At 32.0% G+C, this 18,815-nt stretch overlaps 1 protein-coding gene across 1 annotated transcript; it reads left to right on the forward strand.

Annotated features, from left to right (window-relative positions):
• Positions 1-54: 54 nt before the first annotated feature.
• On the forward strand, positions 55-14,143 carry LOC133177596 (two pore calcium channel protein 1-like). Its single transcript, XM_061312567.1, has 19 exons — positions 55-405; positions 1,106-1,188; positions 1,517-1,637; positions 1,864-1,992; positions 4,633-4,755; positions 4,891-5,009; positions 5,255-5,356; positions 6,801-6,927; positions 7,630-7,831; positions 8,758-8,902; positions 9,118-9,282; positions 9,770-9,834; positions 10,277-10,358; positions 10,606-10,675; positions 11,618-11,834; positions 12,266-12,356; positions 12,500-12,616; positions 13,367-13,530; positions 13,747-14,143. Exons 1-19 carry the CDS (start codon positions 163-165, stop codon positions 13,881-13,883), a joined length of 2,502 nt encoding a protein of 833 aa, XP_061168551.1. The 5' UTR covers positions 55-162; the 3' UTR covers positions 13,884-14,143.
• The last annotated feature ends 4,672 nt before the right edge of the window (positions 14,144-18,815 follow it).

The raw sequence follows: 18,815 nt of genomic DNA on the forward strand, positions 1-18,815 counted from the left end.
AACGCCCCTAGACTAAACTTAGTGGAAAAAATACACAATATGTGCTCTTTTTAGGGCCAAATTTGATTGATGATCGATCAGATTTATAAACTGAATGGTAAGATTTTGCTAACGATGAAATATATTGATCTGACATCGTGATATTTACTTAAGGAGAGAAAAATGAGCGAATCTCCAGAAACAATAGAGCAAGACTCAACCACTGCAACACAACAAAAAGATTCAATCAACGAAATTAACAGTAAAGGATCGAATGTACCCATCGAGTCTGGAAAACATGATAAAAAGGATTCCAAGGTTGAGAATGACACCTCAGCCGGTGGAAATGGCTCAACAAGAGAATCCATAGAAAAATCAGCTACAAAGTGGGGCATTCATGAGGATCTTAGGCATCTTCAAGAGGAGGTCAGTATCACATAATAGTTAAATAAGAGTGTCAACATAAGTTTCTGAAGTAAAATTGTGACTTTAAAGTTTAGATAAGGATGTGTACAGTCCATCGATCCATGTATATGTGGTTATAATGTGGTCCATGTCAAGTGATATTGACCAAAGACAGAGAGAGTGACAAGGACCAACTGTGTTAGGTTGAGATGGCTTTCTGATCCTGCATCAATATTGCTTGCCGTGATTCCTTACAAATAACCAAAATAAAGATTAATCAAAATCTGAGTTGGATCAGAATAGCTTAATTGATGTATATCATGTATATATAATAAATTGATATATATATATTGAGGTTGACAGTGGTACATGTATGTTCCTTTACTAATAAATTGATTCCACTCAAGGCTTTAAAAATTAAATTATAAGTGATTGTCCTATTCTAGTATCCTATAATATCAACTTTGATGTTCTGTTTCTCTGTTTGAATAAAAATAGTACATTGAATACTGTCTAATCTGACACCTGTGCAATCCATTTCACTTTGAATTCCCTGGACCAGCTTTTATTTTCATTCCCATTTTACTATTTTCCATATTTTTTTTCTTTACACTGTGTAATCCCACACACTGTTTATTCCAACAAAAGTTTGTCCCCCTGTGCATGTTGAAAAAGACAGGTTTCACCGTACTTTTAATTGTAATGAATTGTTTCTTCACAGGATATTGTTTTAGCTGCTACTCTAGTGATTGATGCAAAAGAAGGAAGAAATTTTACATTTAAAACAGACCCTACTTATGTCAGGTAATGGACATTTGTTAATTGTGTGTATATTCATCGGTATCATATAGATGCCTCATTCTAGGTGTATCTTTTAGCAAGAGGAAGAGAATCATTGCTCTTCTGTATAAGGACTGAGTGATTCACAAGTATACATTTCAACCAGTCCTAACTACAAATTGAAAATCATCTTTAGTTGGCTAAGAAGTGACAGTGCACAGGCCATACAAAATATGGAATCGATCTTGATGAAAACTGAAGTTTTAAACTTAAGTGATCGACAGTTATTATTGAACTTGTCAACCTTTTTGCCTCCTTTATCTGAATATCCAGTGATTTTTCTCTTCAACAGATCATACAACTTGTACCACAAATTCTATCTGAGGTATCTACTCTACTTTATGATTCTCTTTAATCTGGCTCTGGCTCTGTTCGAGAGACCTGCTAAACCTGGATGGGAAATACCTCCATGGGTAAGTCCTTTACGAGTAGTATGTAACTTTGTTAATCAGCTGTTTTCTGAGTTTACCAAAGATAGGTGTAACATTCAGTGTCACAGATCAAAGGACTGAGATCATTAATTTTATTAGCTTTTAAAATTATATATCTCTTTTTATGCCTTCCAAAGAGATTACTGATTATCCTTTTATTATAACAGTACTATGCCTATGTTTTATGTGAATTTTCTCCCTTTGGCAGGCCTCCATGATTCTGGAGCTGGTGTGTCTTTCGTTCTTTATCTACCGTTTTACTCACTGTGCGTACTTCAGCCAGAGAAGTGTGTTTTGGAGGGACACCAAAAATATCCTCATCCTTGTTGTCATAGTGGTAAGTGTCCCAAAAATACTATTAACCAACAACTATTTTGCGATTTGTCCGCTTGAAATCCATCCATGACTAGTAATTCTTTTAACTGCGGAAACATTCTTATAAATAAATACACAATCAAATTTTAAATACATGTACCTGTTGTTCGAAGGGAAAAATATACATGTAGAAGACTGCAAAACTCAGGGATAATTCTTGCATGGGAATAGAAATTGGTTCACATTATTTCATAAATGTGCACTTGATGAAATGTAATGGAAATGAAAATTTTTGCATAATTTATTCTCCATGAGTGCTGACTTCTCAATTTGTCCATAACAAAAATATAAAATATACCAAGTTACATGTAAGAAAGATTTAATTTACTTTTTTGGGTACTCATTTTTTAAAAATTCTTTTAATACTCAATGATGTGTTTTTAATCACAGTATTGAAAGAGTACCGGTAGTTTTTAAGACAATTCTAATTAAGACTTTATTGGCAAAAACTTTCCATAACTACAGGATTGTATACGAATATAAAGTTTAGAAATGTTGATATCATTAATGACATAAGATCTTCCCATTTGAATTAAGCCTGCACAGAGGAGAGGTAGGTAGCAGATGTGTTGTAAGATCTTTTTGTGAAGCTTTTGCTATTTTTCTAACATTACTTGAACAAATTATCAACTTTCTTCTTTCTGCACAAACTGTTAGTTTTTCTAAAGCCTGACTTTTGTTTTTTTTTTTAACTCTCAGCACAGTGTTGACTAATTCATTAGATAAATTGTTTGGATGCTTTTGTTTGTTTTGAATTATATTTCTTTTTTTGGTTGATAACATTGATATTACTAAAGGTGAAAAACTGCAATTAAACTAAGGTTCCATTCCATTTAAAAGCAATTTGATATTCATTTCCCTTTCTAAAAAATGATAATCTGAAAGTACAACGTAGTTACATGTATGTGTGAAGTATATGTAAACAGAGTCCTTTGTTTCACTTAAAGTACTTTTTTCTTGCACTCAAAAAATTGGTATTAAAATATTATGTAAAATTTAATGCCACTTTAATCACTGGAGAAATAATGTTGTTAACATGATCGATAGTAAAATTGTTAGCTTTGAACATCTAGCAAATTTTATAACACGTACAACAGAATTTGATTGAATCATTAATCATCTGAGGCTTTCTTAGCTGAAGTCTTTTTTTCACTCTGTATTTACATGTAATCTCATTAGCAGACTAAATTCAATTTTTAGTGCTATTCACATTTTTAATGCACTCATTCATAATGCCTGAATGAGATATAATTAAGGCAGAGGTAGAAATGTATATTAGTGGCATATATTACTAGCATTTAGAAATATTTTTTTAAATACTGCATGACTTGGACATACAATCAGTTTATATATACTAAATTGAGTACAGCACATACATTTTACATGTACAGTACACTGTAATATATTTTCATCATTACGAAAATGTCATACGATATAAGAATGTTCCAAGGTTCGTCATTTTAACAAATACCTAATTACAGGCACTTATTATATTTTATTTTTAAAAATAGCTACAGTTGATTTTACAATATACAGTTAAACCTTGTTATCTTGAACTCAATGGGACCCAGAAAAAACTTTGAGTATTCCAAGTTTGAGATACTGAGGTAAATTACTTAAGAACCCTCTATACACTGCACACTAGAGATATCTGATTTTATGGTATTTTATGCAGAGAGAGTAATTTGCCCTTTGATCTAGACTAAAATAAATGGAAATGTACAGTATAACTTAATTTGTGATCAAATCAAGCATTCATAACATTTTAATAGGCCAAGATGAATAGATTGAACACTTCATGTGCAGGTATTTTGCCCACTTAAGTAAAAAACAGTGATTTCCGTTCATTAGTACTTCATTGTCTTTGAACATTTTTCCTCGGGGTAAATGCAAGGTACCCTGTGTTGAAAATGTGATAGATAAGCTCAATATTTAAACCTTTACACACTGTAATTTTCTCAATGTCCAAAAAATCTTTTCCTTTAGTGTATAAAGGGTTCTTAAAGAAAAGTGCTTGGAACTTCCAAATCACTTTGACAAATGCATAGTTTTCGAGATATTCCATGTTCAAGATACCAAAGTTCAACTGTATGCGTGTCATTGATTGGAATGATTTTGCTGCTGAGTTTTTGATGTACTGTTCATATACTGGTATTTTTGAATAGTACTAGTTCTTTAGTTTGCCTACAAACTGTTTCATTTTGATGTGTTGTAATCTGTTTCATTCAGAAAGAATACTACCTTGGTCATGTGCATTTGTAAAATGTACATGTGTACATACCAACCCAATTAATATTCATTACTTTTCAATGCGAGATTTATATGCAATTTGTTAGAAGAGGACTTTTTAAAGAATTACAGTTTGATCGATATGAGGGAACATCATTATTATTATTGAAATGACCAAAGTCATACTATACAACATATTATCATTCCTACATTGTATTGACTTAATTTTTAATTGTGAGGTAAATGCACATATAGCTGAAATGAAGTTTAACCAGCATTTAATGTTCCATTTCAAAAGCGAAAACCAGGTTTTATGATGTGATTTCATGTATTTGTATGCTGTCACTTATTCCAGCCTACTTTTGATTGACAGCTAACTTTTATTGATATGCTGTGCTTTTTAATCTGGGACAATGTGAAGACTTCCTCTCGACCAATCAGGTGGTCTCGGCCGCTACGGCCCTTATTCCTCATCAACTTCCCTGACGGAAAACAGGTAAAATTAAAATTTAATAATCTGGAAATAAATCAAATAAAGGATACTATCTAGTATATAAAATGAATTTATTATGAGAGTAAAGTATTTACATTCTCATGAATTTGCTTCAAGTAAATGTTTTCTTTTTTTAAGATCCGTCGAGCCTTTCGAAACATCCGTCGGACAGTTCCAGAAATTATGAATGTCCTGATTCTGTTTCTTCTCAGTGTTTTGTTGTTCGGGTTGCTGGCGTTAAAACTTTTCAGTAGGAGGTTAGGCCGGTCTCTCTTTTTCTATCTTAATAATGAATTCTCTATTAAGGAAGCTACAAGGAGAATACTCCAACATTTTTTTTCTATAATTTTTCTCATTTTTTTTCTTCCTAATTTAAAAGCCATAAATATTTATGAATATTAATTTTCATAATTTGCATAAAAATCTTTCTGAGTCTTCATCTATAAAATTACCAGCAATCAAGATGAACTTATAAGAAATAATAAAACTGTCCTGATTGTAGGGACCTTGTATATGCCAATGGTAAACCATATTTCAAGAATTACCTGGACAGTATATGGGACCTGTATGTTCTCGTTACCACGGCAAACAGTCCTGACGTCATGTAGGTACTCATAGCATCGATTACAAAATTAGAAATAAATTTTACTATCATCCTCTGTAACCCACAGATGATTCACATCAATTCTTTCTAACAGAGCTTATGGACTCAAACCCGTGGTGTGTGACAATGTTTTACTATAAACTCCATTACGAAATTACATATTATAATTGTTTTGCTGATTTTTAATTCTTATTCAAAATTCAAATTCATGCAACTTTTCTAATACTTAATGATCCTGTGTAATAATGATTTTAACGACGTTGGATCCTGATATTTAAAGTCTTAAACTTTTTTTGTCAAGTATATTTTTAGCTTCTACACACATAGCTTAATTAAAAATCAAAACAAAAAATGGGGGTCAATATGCTTCTTTTGGCGCTACAGTACATTTAAAATGACCTTTTTGCACTGAATTTGTGTCTTAATAAAAAATAACATCTTCGACGTTTTCCCTCCAATATTTTTTTATCCAAATAAATCATGGGACAAAGTATGCTATTATTCTCTCTTAAAAAAGACAAATTAAAATTGTGACAAAGAAAAATTTTCAAATTGATTCGCATAATCAATTATTTGACCTTTCTGCACTCACAAAATGTCATTTTTCGGGCATTAAAAATTTAACAAGCAAGAAAAATATTTTAAAGTCTTAAACTTTTGCTGAATTTAAGTAGATTGCTCAGAGTTATCTTATATATTTAGAAAAGAAAATCAAAAGTGGAGGTCTATGATGTTATTTTTTAGATATTACTAAAAAACTGTTAATTTTATGATAAAATTGGCTCAATTTTTTCCTGGAGTTTCAGAATATATTTTCTATATTTGTCACAATATGATGATAGAATTCACAAAAACTGATTTAATTAATATTTTAGAACCAGCATTAAACATTTCAATGCACAAAATAGCTCTGTGTGCAACCAGCATGGAAAAATAGGAATCTAAACTTAACAGTACTGTATATATTTCAAAAGGGAAAAAATGATCATTTTCTTCTAAAAAATCTTCCGCCACAAAATATAGTTCCTGGCTTAATCCTATTTGAATGGAATTTAATCGCGTTTTTTTCATTGGATATAGTATAATTTGCATTGTAGAATTCAGATTTAATGTTAGAATTAAAAAATAAAGCAGAATTTTAGAAATAAAGCTCCAGACCAAAATCTGCTCAAAAGCTCAGGATCGAATGTCCTTAAGGAAATGTACATGACTATATATCTTTGAGTATTGCTGGATTATCTCCCCTTTTGTAGGATGCCTGTGTATGACAGCAGTAATTGGTTTGCTGTCTTCTTCATTATGTACACTGTGATTTGTTGGTTAATACTGGATTATCTCCCCTTTTGTAGGATGCCTGCATATGACAGCAGTAATTGGTTTGCTGTCTCCTTCATTATGTACACTGTGATTTGTTGGTTAATACTGGATTATCTCCCCTTTGTAGGATGCCTGCCTATGATAGCAGTAACTGGTTCGCTGTCTTCTTCATTATGTACATTGTGATTTGTTGGTTAATTTTTATGAGTATAGTGCTCGCAGCCATTTACTACAGCTACAGAAAAAACCTAAAGGTTGGTGCAATTTTTAAATCCATTGGGGTCAGTTGTAGGTCTATCTTTAGGTCAATTAATCTTATGTATTAATCATTATTATTTAAAAAAGTACTAGATGTATACATCATATTATAATGATTAAACATAAGGTGAATATCTGTGCTTCATCCCAAGGTTAAAGTGACACCTAGAACTTGTATGCCACCACTAAGGATCATTAATTTCATATACTAATTTTAGTCATATTTTTTCTTTAAGAACATATCAATACATTATTTTATTGCTGTTTCAATTTCTTTTCTAAGAAACAAAGAGAGTTGATGTAAATAGATTGTATTGATTGATTGTGTGTTGTTTTACGTCCTATTTGAGCATTTTTCACTTTATAGAGACGTCACCATATACCGGTGAAGGGCTTCAAATTTAGACCTATACTCTGCACTCAGAGCAATTGAGCAGTGAGGGTTCTTTTTCGTGCCAATGCCTACCATGACACAGGGTCTCATTTTTTTTTTTGTCTCATACGAAGGACCCGCAACTTTCTCTTTAAAGTGTAGAGCACTTGGCAAAGGAACAGCTGCTACCTATTTTTTATCCACTTCGGTCAGTTGTGGCTGTGATTCGAACACATGACCATCCAATCACGGAGCAAGTGCTCTACCAACTGAGCTACAGTGACAGCTAAATTGATTGAAGATACTGAGGTATGTTTTTTTTCAGAATGAGATTAAGGCTGCTGTGTATGGGAAGAGGAAGAAGCTGGGTCAGGCGTTTGACATCCTCAAAGTTCAGAATGGAGACCGCCTGGTGGTGACCTACACTGTGTGGTGTGAGTTAATGAAGCGTGTCATCCCTAACCGAAGTAGGAGCCACATTGACCTACTGATCAGGGTGCTGGACATTGATGGATCAAACATGATTCGTGAGTACATACATCGTAATAAAACTGGTCATGTGACTTGGCAGCAGGTTCCTGTTATACATGTACATGTATTTTCTGCTCTTTTTCAATGTGTTTGACTCTTCCCCAGTGTTTTAATTGTTCCATTTTACCCCAAACCCTGATTGCAAAATGTTCATAATCTTCATTACTAATGTAGAATTTTGCTTCAATGATAATGATTTTGCAAAATAAATGTAAATTGTAATTGAAATGAAAGTAATTTCGGAATAAGTTGCGCTGCAAAATTTGACAGAAATTGTCTTTTGAATTCGATATTTTGTTTTTTAAGGGAATAGTAATCATTTATCCCAGTGAGAGTTATCTCTCTTCTCAGAGGGTCGATAAACCTTAACTTAAGGAGGAATGAATCTTTTCTAAGAAAGATAACTCTAACAGTTTGATTAATTTCTACATTAAATTTTTCTTCATAAAATTTTCATCTTCAGCAATGATTGGCATCTAATTTTGCTCCTGAAGTTATACTTGATTAAATTTGTTGAATTTTACTTGCATCATCATCTTCTGATAGACAACTGACATACATGTAAAATCAAAGAAACATTAAACATACATTTATTGACTGTTCATTTTCTCTGACTAACTGTTTGCCTAAGGCTGTTTGGCAGAAGGCATTATTTTGGTCTAAAGGTTCCATAAAAAGCAATAAATGTTTTATTCTTATGCCTTTTACTATTTTATAATGTTGCATCTTGAATTGCGATGGCATCTTTATTTGCAATGCAGATGACTAAATTTTGATTTACATCTTATTTACAAGTACTGGAAATTTAACTTGTTCAAATCTGTAACGTTCAAACACCAACGAATGCAAATTAGATTTAATGTTTAGTAAGCAGACTTGTTTCTAATATTTATTTACCAAGGTTTTTTTTTTGCCATTGCAGGCAAACAACAGTTCCTGAAGCTAGCTGATCTGTTAGAATTACAGCTGTCAGAGGTCAAGGACAGATTAACTTTCCTAGAGCAGACATTTCCCAACATTTACAACTCCTACATCAGTGGACTGGTCAAACGGGTGGTCAGGCACAAGTAATTGTCAAACTTTATTCATAAAATTTATAAAGTTTGTTTCTTTTAGTAAATAGTACATACTATTAAATTTTATATTACTTACATCTCACATTGTAAAGGTCCTAATGCACATAAATCCTGGTACATAATGAGACCAGTGTAAAAGTATACTTCAGATATTCTTTTAAACATGTACATGTTTTCTATTAAGTCTTTTCTTTCTTTGATTTCAGAGCCTTTCGGTACTTCTTTGACTTTATGATCTTTGTTAATGCTTGGTTTATTGGATTCGATGTGGACGAGGCAGATTGGTTCTTCCTGGGGATATTTATGTTGGAAATTGTATTAAAACTCTACACATTTGGACCCCGTGAGTTCTTCAAGGTCTTCTGGAATGTGTAAGTTAGCTCTTTTAATATTCATGCCTGAATGATATTTTGTATTCAGATCTGATTTTTTCTACAAAATTTGACAGAATGAAAGAAACCTGTAAAGCACAAAGAATTATTTTGACTAGAAATCAACAAATATGGTTCATATACATACAAACATATCATGAACTGTAATCCTTTAGTTAATGTAAATTCATGATCCTATGAAAACTTTTATGACTTGTGTCATTGGCCAGATTTTAAAGTCATTGAATAGGAAGCAAGCTTGTACATTCTGAGTTTATAAATGTTTAGTCTGCAGAATGATTTATATGCTACATCTGACTTATGCATAAATGACTCTGGTCAAGGACAGCTTTTAGGAAGTTATTCTCTTCTAGTATGTATACGTCAAGTAAATCCTGCTGAGTGTTTAAAAAGTTCTTCAAATGCCGAGATCCTAGACTATCGATCTTTGCAATAAAGTTTTGAAACAGTTTTCTTTTTATTCCAGATTTGACTTCATAGTAATTGGAGCAGCTGTCATTGCCTCTGCTATTGAGGCCATTGAAGACTCCAGTAAGTCAAAGATCCTCTGTTTTTTATTGGTCCAGCTCTAATTTCTGTACATCTTACCCCCAGATTTAACTTTTAAAAGTAACTTCAAGTTGAAGACCGAAAATGATAGAAGCAAGTCACATCCTAGATGGGCAATATTATTAATTAAATCTATATAATTATGCAGATCAGATTTTAATTCCATCCTGTTTACTTACTTACAAATGATTCTTATAATAACCAAAAAAAGTGTATGATATATTTATGTACTGTTGAATTTTGGTATCTTGAATACTGATATCTCAAATACCATGGATATGTTGAACTGATTTGGAAGTCCCAACCACTTATTCTTTTAAGTTTTTTTTACCCTTGATATCTCAAATCTTCCAGATATCTTGAAGTTTTTTCTCAGTCCGATGGAGTTAGAGATAATGAGGTTTGACTGTATTTATATTTCTAGCTTATGAGGAGTTTCAGCTACTAGATTATCTCCTTGTATTACGAGTTCTGAGGCTTTTTAAAATATTTGGAAGCATTAAACGGTGAGTCTATTACTTTATTTCTTTAAAACATTTTTCCTCAAAGTTTACATACTTGTTCTTTGTTTTTTTTCCCATAAAATTCTTAAACACTTCTGCTTCTCTCTCTCTCTCTCTCTCTCTTTTTTTGTTTTTTGTTTTTTTTTTTTTTTTGCTTGTTAATTTTTTTTTTTACAGGTCTAACCATGTCTTATATGTACAATGAGTATTACATGTATATCTATAAAATACAGATTTTTTTTACTTTCAGCTTTAAAGTTATCCTTCAAACAATCATCAACATAGGACCATCTATTATTACATATGGAGGGGTCATTGTGGTGAGTTTTATACATTTAAAAATTTTGAATGATCTTAAGTACAAATATCAATCCTTTTTATTAAGTAAAGCATTTAGGCTAATTGATTTTCAAAGCAATTTTTGTGCATTATCTAAAGGATATTTTAAAACATACATATCTTTATGTTTTATTGAATATTAAGTCTTTATTATTTGATTTTATACCCCTTTAGCTTACATTTTAATACAGTGTTCATGTAATGATGTTTCATTATTACATATTACTGTTTTGAAGTGTTTTATTAAATGTAGGGGTATTTTACTATAGTTTCAGGAGTTTTATTACTTTGACACTTCAGGAGTTTTATTACTTTGACACTTCTGGTGTTTCTCTAAATTTTCAAGTATTCTACTACATACAGGTGTTTTTGTTAATTTTTGGGTGTTTTATTACATTTTCAGGTGTTTTACTATATTTTTGAGTGTTTTACCACATTTTCAGGTGTTTTACTATATTTTTGGGTGTTTTACTACATTTTCAGGTGTTTTACTATATTTTTGAGTGTTTTACCACATTTTCAGGTGTTTTACTATATTTTTGGGTGTTTTACTACATTTTCAGGTGTTTTACTATATTTTTGGGTGTTTTACCACATTTTCAGGTGTTTTACTATATTTTTGGGTGTTTTACTACATTTTCAGGTGTTTTACTATATTTTTGGGTGTTTTACCACATTTTCAGGTGTTTTACTATATTTTTGGGTGTTTTACTACATTTTCAGGTGTTTTACTATATTTTTGGGTGTTTTACTACATTTTCAGGTGTTTTACTATATTTTTGGGTGTTTTACTACATTTTCAGGTGTTTTACTATATTTTTGGGTGTTTTACTACATTTTCAGGTGTTTTACTATATTTTGGGGTGTTTTACTACATTTTCAGGTGTTTTACTATATTTTGGGGTGTTTTATTACATTTTCAGGTGTTTTACTATATTTTTGCCATTATTGGTATGGAGGTGTTCCAGAACTTGATCCATTACTACGACTACTACAACCAGACGTCACAACCTTTCTGTGGGAATGCCAAACTGAACGGCACTCAGTTCTACACCTTCCATTACTGTAACAACAACTTTAACGACCTCCTCCACTCCCTGGTTCTACTGGTGGAACTTACTGTTGTCAATCAGTGGCATGATATCCTTTTTGTTTCAATTCGAGTTATTGTGATCAGCTTTAAGTACTTGACTCCGTATGATATGGAAGTAAAGTTACTTTATTTATAGATGTAGAGGGGAATAATGCATGTTTGATGGAAGATTAACTACCAGTTAATCCATACAAACATTTTAATCTAGTGGAAGACATTTATGAAATTGACAAAATTCAATAAATTTAACACTACTACAAACTGCTTTTCCCTTGCAGTCAATGGTATCTATGCTTCTATTTATTCTTAAGAGATCTGTCAGCAAGATTTTGCAGATTACCTTGGTTGTTTATGAAATAACATTTTAATGTATTATTAAAATGTTTTTATTTAATGTCTTTTAGACACAAGGTTTATTATTGATTTATTAATCATTAAGCCAAGAAGCATTTGCTATTTTCTTCCTTAACTGGTTCACTGTTAGCATCAGGATTTGTATCAGTGACCAGTAAAGTGGCACGTCTTTATTTCTTTTGTTTTCATATGTGTTGTGTCATCATCGTCCTTAAGTAAGTTTAAAACACTATTACATTTATATGAAGTATTTCTGTTATACAGTAATTTATTATATATTTTAAATAAGTGCAATGTGTTTGATTAATTTTGGAACCAGTCTTTTGGATTATATATGGGTTTGTTTGTTTTATTTCAGTATATTTATTGCATTTATTCTTGAGGCATTTATATTGGAGTACACCATACAAAAGGTGGGAAAGTTGGAGTCGTATGTCGAACAAAAAATTCGTGATCTGGGATTAGGCCTTGGACAGTATGTTTGATAAATTAAAGTATTTAAGCTTGTAAATTAACATTTAATTTTTAATCATTCATAGAAGGGGTATTGAAAAATAACAATGAGATTTGATGTAAACACTGTAGCAGTAAAACTCAGGAATAACAAAGTTCCGAGGTTCTGTGAATTCACTTTGCTATATCTGTAATTTGTTATACATGTTTTCATATAACAAATTCATTGAAGTATATGTCACAAATTTGCAATACAACATATGCATGTTTTCCTTTCTATGACAACCAAAAATGTTCAGTGAAATATTAAATCCAAAACTTATCTTTAAGAAATAAAGATTTTATTGGACTGAATTTCAAATATAAATATTTACAAAAATTGTATGTCAGTTCTATATTTAAAATCTTGAAATTTTAAAAATGTTTTATAAAAGATGTAAATTTTGTTATTTTCAACCTCTATGGGACATAAAATAAATTCACTATATCTGTTAAATCAAATCAGAGTTTGCTTTAAACATAAAATTTAACAAGGAATTTTTTAAAAGTTTGTCGGGGACACCAAAGACTTTGCTATGTTTAATTACATGTAATAATTCTCTATATCTATGTTTACTGAATGATTTTCTGAACAATATATGTAACTGGAAGAATGGAGTCTTTTCTAATTGACTTTTTACTAGCTAAGCACTAACTTCCTTTTCCTTTCTTTGTAATACTATGCAAAACACAAAACAACTTTTGTCTACATTGACTTTTTCTCCATGTTTAGGACCGGCCCAAGACCACGTCAGTTGTCTACGGCAAATGATGGCTCTGAACTGGTTCCCAATGAAGAGCTTGCTAATGTGGACCAGCCAGACTCAGATTCCGATACAGAGAGTATACCTGATTTATCTACAGAGAAGGGACTCAGATTTCACCTCAAAAAGAAAAGTAGGAATTTAAAATTTCCTATATATAGATGAAGTATAATATTTGGGAATATTTATACTTAAAAAAAAATTAGTTGAGACAAAACATCACACTTATCACAAATCAATTCAGATAATTCTCTGTATGAAAATGGAGGCAAAAATTTCCCTGTATACAGTATTTATTACAAGAATCCCTGATGGAACTTCTTTTAGTGTTCTGTATTTATTTTTGTAGGTCGTAAGAAGGTGGAGGTCCTGTTACAGCAGATGTTTGAGGGGGAAATTGACCCTGAAGACGAGGGGCCAGAGAACGAGACAAAAATTTACGTTGACAAAGGACCAAGACGACTCACCCTAGACACTGTGGCTTAATCAACACTGCAGATCAGGGCCTGGAAAATGAGGTGGAAATTTACGTTGACAAAGGACCAAGACAAATCATCTTAGACACTGTGGCTTAATTGACACTGATTGTCTTCATCAATTTGTCTTCAAATAAAATCAAAAGACTTGTCTTGCTGTCAATATTTCAGAAGATCTATTTTATTTAATTTTTACATGTATTTGCTGTAAGTTAATGGTTAGCATTATCTATCTCATGTTTTTATGAAGAAACTGAAGTTTTTCTTTATAGAATTTGTTTTCTAACTTCAGTTTATTTTCATTTTTATTGACCATGTCTACACTGGGATTTATATCAGTTCCATTAGGACATCATTACTACTGGAGCCTCCACTTTAAAGGATGTTATATAAATGGTTTTGCTTTTCCCAACAAAACAGGTACTCAAAAACCTTTTAGGAGTTAGGGCAAAAAAATAAATGATGCAAGAAATGTTTCATTTGATGCTAAGTCTATTTTAATGTATTATAAACTTCAGATGACATGGTGTTTACATTGATAATACTCAGTTATCTGTGTAATACTTTTTACACTGCTATTTACATCATAGACACATACAATTTATTTATGTCATAGACACAATTACTTACTTTTCAAAGAAATTAATGTGAATGCATATATGGTTAAATATTTATTTTCTGTATTCATGTATTATAAAAAAAAAATTATAATGTACTGGATGAGATGATTGGAAGGTTAACAAGTTTGGCTTTCCAGAAAGCCTGAAATGTCATCTCTTTGGCTTCATTAATGTCACAGAATAAACAGTGGAATGTAACATTTTTTCCTCAGCTATTACAGACAGAAGAACTTTTTTTCAAAAGGGGGGGGGGGGGGCACAGAATAAACAGTGGAATGTAACATTTTTTTCCTCAGCAATTACAAGCAGAAGAACTTTTTTTCAAAAAAGGGGAGGGGGGTATAGTCAGAAAAAAAATTACAACTTACCTGAATAATCTTTCACTAGGAAAAAAGGGGGTGTTCAAACTCGAAATTCTTATTTCGTGGATGGGAGGGAAGATTTAAACTTTTTGACTCTCTCGAAAACACATTGGGGGGGGGGGGGGAGTATGAATATGCTGCAACAAAAAAATGTGGGGAAGGTAGAGGCAAACTGCCTTTCAGTAAACATTTGCAACAGTAATTTCAAATATTTTTTGTATATGTGTTTAAAAAATGGATGGGTAAAACCTTAGCGTTCCTTTTGACTTTAAATCACAGCAGCTTACTCGGACAACAGCCAAGAAGTTTAAAGCGCTAACTTGAATTAGTCCGGTGTCATATAGTGAGACTCCCACCCCCATAGTGAGACTTCCCCCCGGAAATATGGCTATATATAGCGGTAAGACTCCCCGGTGGGGGAGAATTACTATATAGTGAGTCTTCCCCCCTAAACGACCATAGTGAAGCTTCCCCCTTCCATGTTCATTAGTATTTTATTTACATCGACGATGTATATATATTTGCATTTTGATAATGATCTTATAAAATAGATACATGTATGAATAAATATAGAAGTGCGTATTAAAAATTTATCGTGCACAGTAAATAATTGAATTGTTCCAAAATAATTCTTATAAAAAGAAACACATTTAACATTTAATAGATCATTACTCGTGGACTCTTGGAATTTGCTTATGTTAACCTTCATGGGGAACGCAATAAATACAATATAGTAAAGAAAGATGTATACTTGTAACAATAACGTACATTTTTCATTCAGTTATCTCGCATCAATATACATGTACATGTCATCCCATAATTATTTTTGGCTAACAAACTGTTAAAAGGCTATTAAGATGTTTTAATTATTGATAAACGGAGAACTTTTATTCATATACTGAAAAATATTGTTTTACAATGAAATAAAATATTCCGGAAACTACATTTCAGGGGAAGTCTCACCATGAAAGGGGGGGGGGGGGGGGAGAGAGACTGGCTAATTAGTGAGACTTCCCCGGGAGAAGTCTCACTCTATTGTCAGTCGATCTTCCGGAAGGAAGTCTCACTATATAGCCAGTCTTATCGGGGTATATCTCACTATATAGCCAGTCTTCCGGGGGAAATCTCACTATGGGGAAGTCTCACTATACGACACCGGCCCTCAGTTGATTTCGAAAGATTTTCCACTTTTAAATATATGGTTTCTCCAAAGAAATAACCCTCACATGCATTTAAATATAGGTCAGTAATAAAATTTACACGGTATAAGCTAAAATTAGGCATTTACAAATTATCGGAAAGAGTACCAATTTACCAACCCTGATATTTAGGCTGTTCAAGGAAACAATCATTTTATATAATAATATTTCAAGAATAAGAGAAGTGATTTGATAGCTTTTTTGCCACTAACCAATAATGCAATTTAAAATTACACAAAGAAAATGATTGCAGATGCTTTAATTATAAATTCTCAAAATACACCTCGGGTAAAGAAATTGCGTCTTTTATACAGAGGTAACAATATTGTATTTCTGACATTTATTTTTTATAGAACAAAAAAAAAAAAAAAAGAATAGTGCAGACATGCGTAAAAATTCACAATGATTATATAATCTTTCTTCCAATGCCTGTAGTTTTAACATTAACTATTTGTTTTAAAAAAATATTTTAAAAATGGCATCAGGTTATTAAATGACTAACATACACATAAAGGTAAAATTTTCGAAATCAATTCACATCAGTCGTATTTAAAACTTTTAACATGTGTTTAATGCGAGTATTTACTTTGATTTTGTTTTTCTGTAAATTCTTAGATCCACGCCTTGGCTGATCTAATCGATGCCAGGTAAAGTGTACTTTGATACACACGCACTGGTCATCATTTACGTAACAGCCTAGATAACTGCATGTTATTTGAAGACCCGCCACTTTGTTTTTTCTGTAAATACTTTGATCCACGCCTTGGCCGTTCTAATCGATGCCATGTTTAGTGCATTCTGATACACACGCGCTGACCATGATTAGATAACTGCATGTATTTTGAAGACCCACCACTACCCAAGCAATATTGTCTCTGTTACTCCCTATGATTTATGTGTAGTTCTTCTTTTTTAAGATGGCCTGTTTGACAGATCGCCCATTCTTTGTCATTGAGCAGTTTTGTATACATATCTATATTTAGAAATCGTGTCATTTGCCAGACCACCAGCTTATCAATGGCAGCTATATGTCATCTCTCGAGAGAGATGACAATAATGTTTTTTGAATGTAAATGGTTTTCCTCAGTATCTCATACATTGTACTTAAGGACAGATGGTTTATCAAAAATGTTGAAAATAACAACTTCAGTCAACTTTATATAAGTGATTTAAATGAATAAGTTAAACCGCATAGATTTTCATTTTTCATTCAAATTTTAACTGGATTTAAAGTGATAAAAAGTTCCACAGATAAATAAGGAAGGCTGCAGAAAAGGGGAATTTTGAACATGATAGAAAGTTTACAATATCTTAATGTTTTAGAAATTTATTATTCTAGTAATCATTTACAATCAAAATATATATATAAAAAAAAAAAAATGTACCAGTATACCAATCCAGGCATCCATTTTTTTGTTTGTATCATCTGTGCTCAATATGTAAGATTTATTATAATATATGTCTGTGATATTCTTGGATAAGCACAGTTTTAACAAATTCTTTTTTATTGTTGTATAAAACATGATAAACTAGTCAATGTAAGAAATTAGAGATATGTGCAGTTGTTTTTGCAAGGGATAGAATGGTGCATATTTTACATTGATGTAATATGACATTGGACAGGTATATGCATTTTCATTATAAAATGTTTATCAAGATCAAATAATTTTATTAAAATGTCGCAACATAAAAAAAACAAAATTTACTCTTTTGATTATGAATTGATATTGTATTTAACTGTTGGTTTGGTACTCTTTCATCAAAAAATCATTGAAAGTCTCTGAAATTCTTCCTTTTTAGGAAGGAAATCTTGCATAAAAAATCATATTAATAACCCCGGAGGGTAGGGCAGGGCCACAATGGATGATCGAAGTTTTACATAGGAATACATATATAGGAAAAATCTCCTCAAGAGCAGCAAAGCCATGATTAGTCATTTTGATGAAATATATGGAGATACCGAGCAGTATTCAAGCTCAAAAGTCCATTTAAACTATACAAATCGGAGCAGACCTCTAAAACAATAGAGGTGGGATCAGGTGCAATTGAGGAGTGAGCATTCCTGCCGACCAGTCACACCCGCAGAGCATTCCTTTTCATGATCAGATAATAACAGAAAAATCCATAGACAATTCAATGTGTAAATAATGGCCCAACAATTTGTATGAAAAACGTCTATCAGCATTTGACGTAATGATAGATTTTATTTGCTGACAAGGTCATTGTATTGACCATTGAGACTGCTGATATTCTTGTTTCATCAACTTGTTTGTCAATAACTTACTTCGTTTTAAGAATTGTAAAAATTGAGTCAGACGTAAAACATCTAGATACGAACAGATGTGGTAGACTTAGCAATAATTTATTTATTTGGAACTCACTTTAATATAGTCAGTCGACATGTTGGGTGTTACCGGTCGGAAGGGGATGCTCACTCCTCCATGGCACCTGATCCCACCTCTGATGTTTTTGTAGGTCCGTGTTTGCTCTGCTCCCGATTTTAATTGTTTTAGTGGACGTTGAGCTTGAATACTGTTCGTTATCTCCATATTTCATGAATGAAAGTAACTAGTGTTAATTCAGAGTGTACTTCAGAGTACTTGTGTGTATACTGAAAATGATCTTTACCAAAGTAGTTTTCTGGGTGTCTGATCATAAGATATGTAAATTTCCGAGTTCAATCTTCACTTATGAGGTTGTTCATGATTTCAACAAGCTTAGCGGGGGATATTCACTCCTCCATGGCACATGATCCCACCTC

The sequence above is a fragment of the Saccostrea echinata genome, unplaced genomic scaffold (genome assembly GCF_033153115.1).
Source record: "Saccostrea echinata isolate AGI-Se365-2 ecotype Australia unplaced genomic scaffold, CSIRO_AGI_Sech_v1 ptg000002l, whole genome shotgun sequence".
NCBI classification, from domain to species: Eukaryota; Metazoa; Mollusca; class Bivalvia; order Ostreida; family Ostreidae; genus Saccostrea; species Saccostrea echinata.

Coding starts and splice junctions, on each gene's coding strand:
- LOC133177596 (XM_061312567.1), top strand. CDS start 163: ATGAGCGAATCTCCAGAAACAATAGAGCAAGACTCAACCACTGCAACA. Junction 8,903..9,117: donor AAACGGGTGGTCAGGCACAA/GTAATTGTCAAA, acceptor CTTTGATTTCAG/AGCCTTTCGGTACTTCTTTG. Junction 11,835..12,265: donor TGTTGTCAATCAGTGGCATG/ATATCCTTTTTG, acceptor TAACTGGTTCAC/TGTTAGCATCAGGATTTGTA.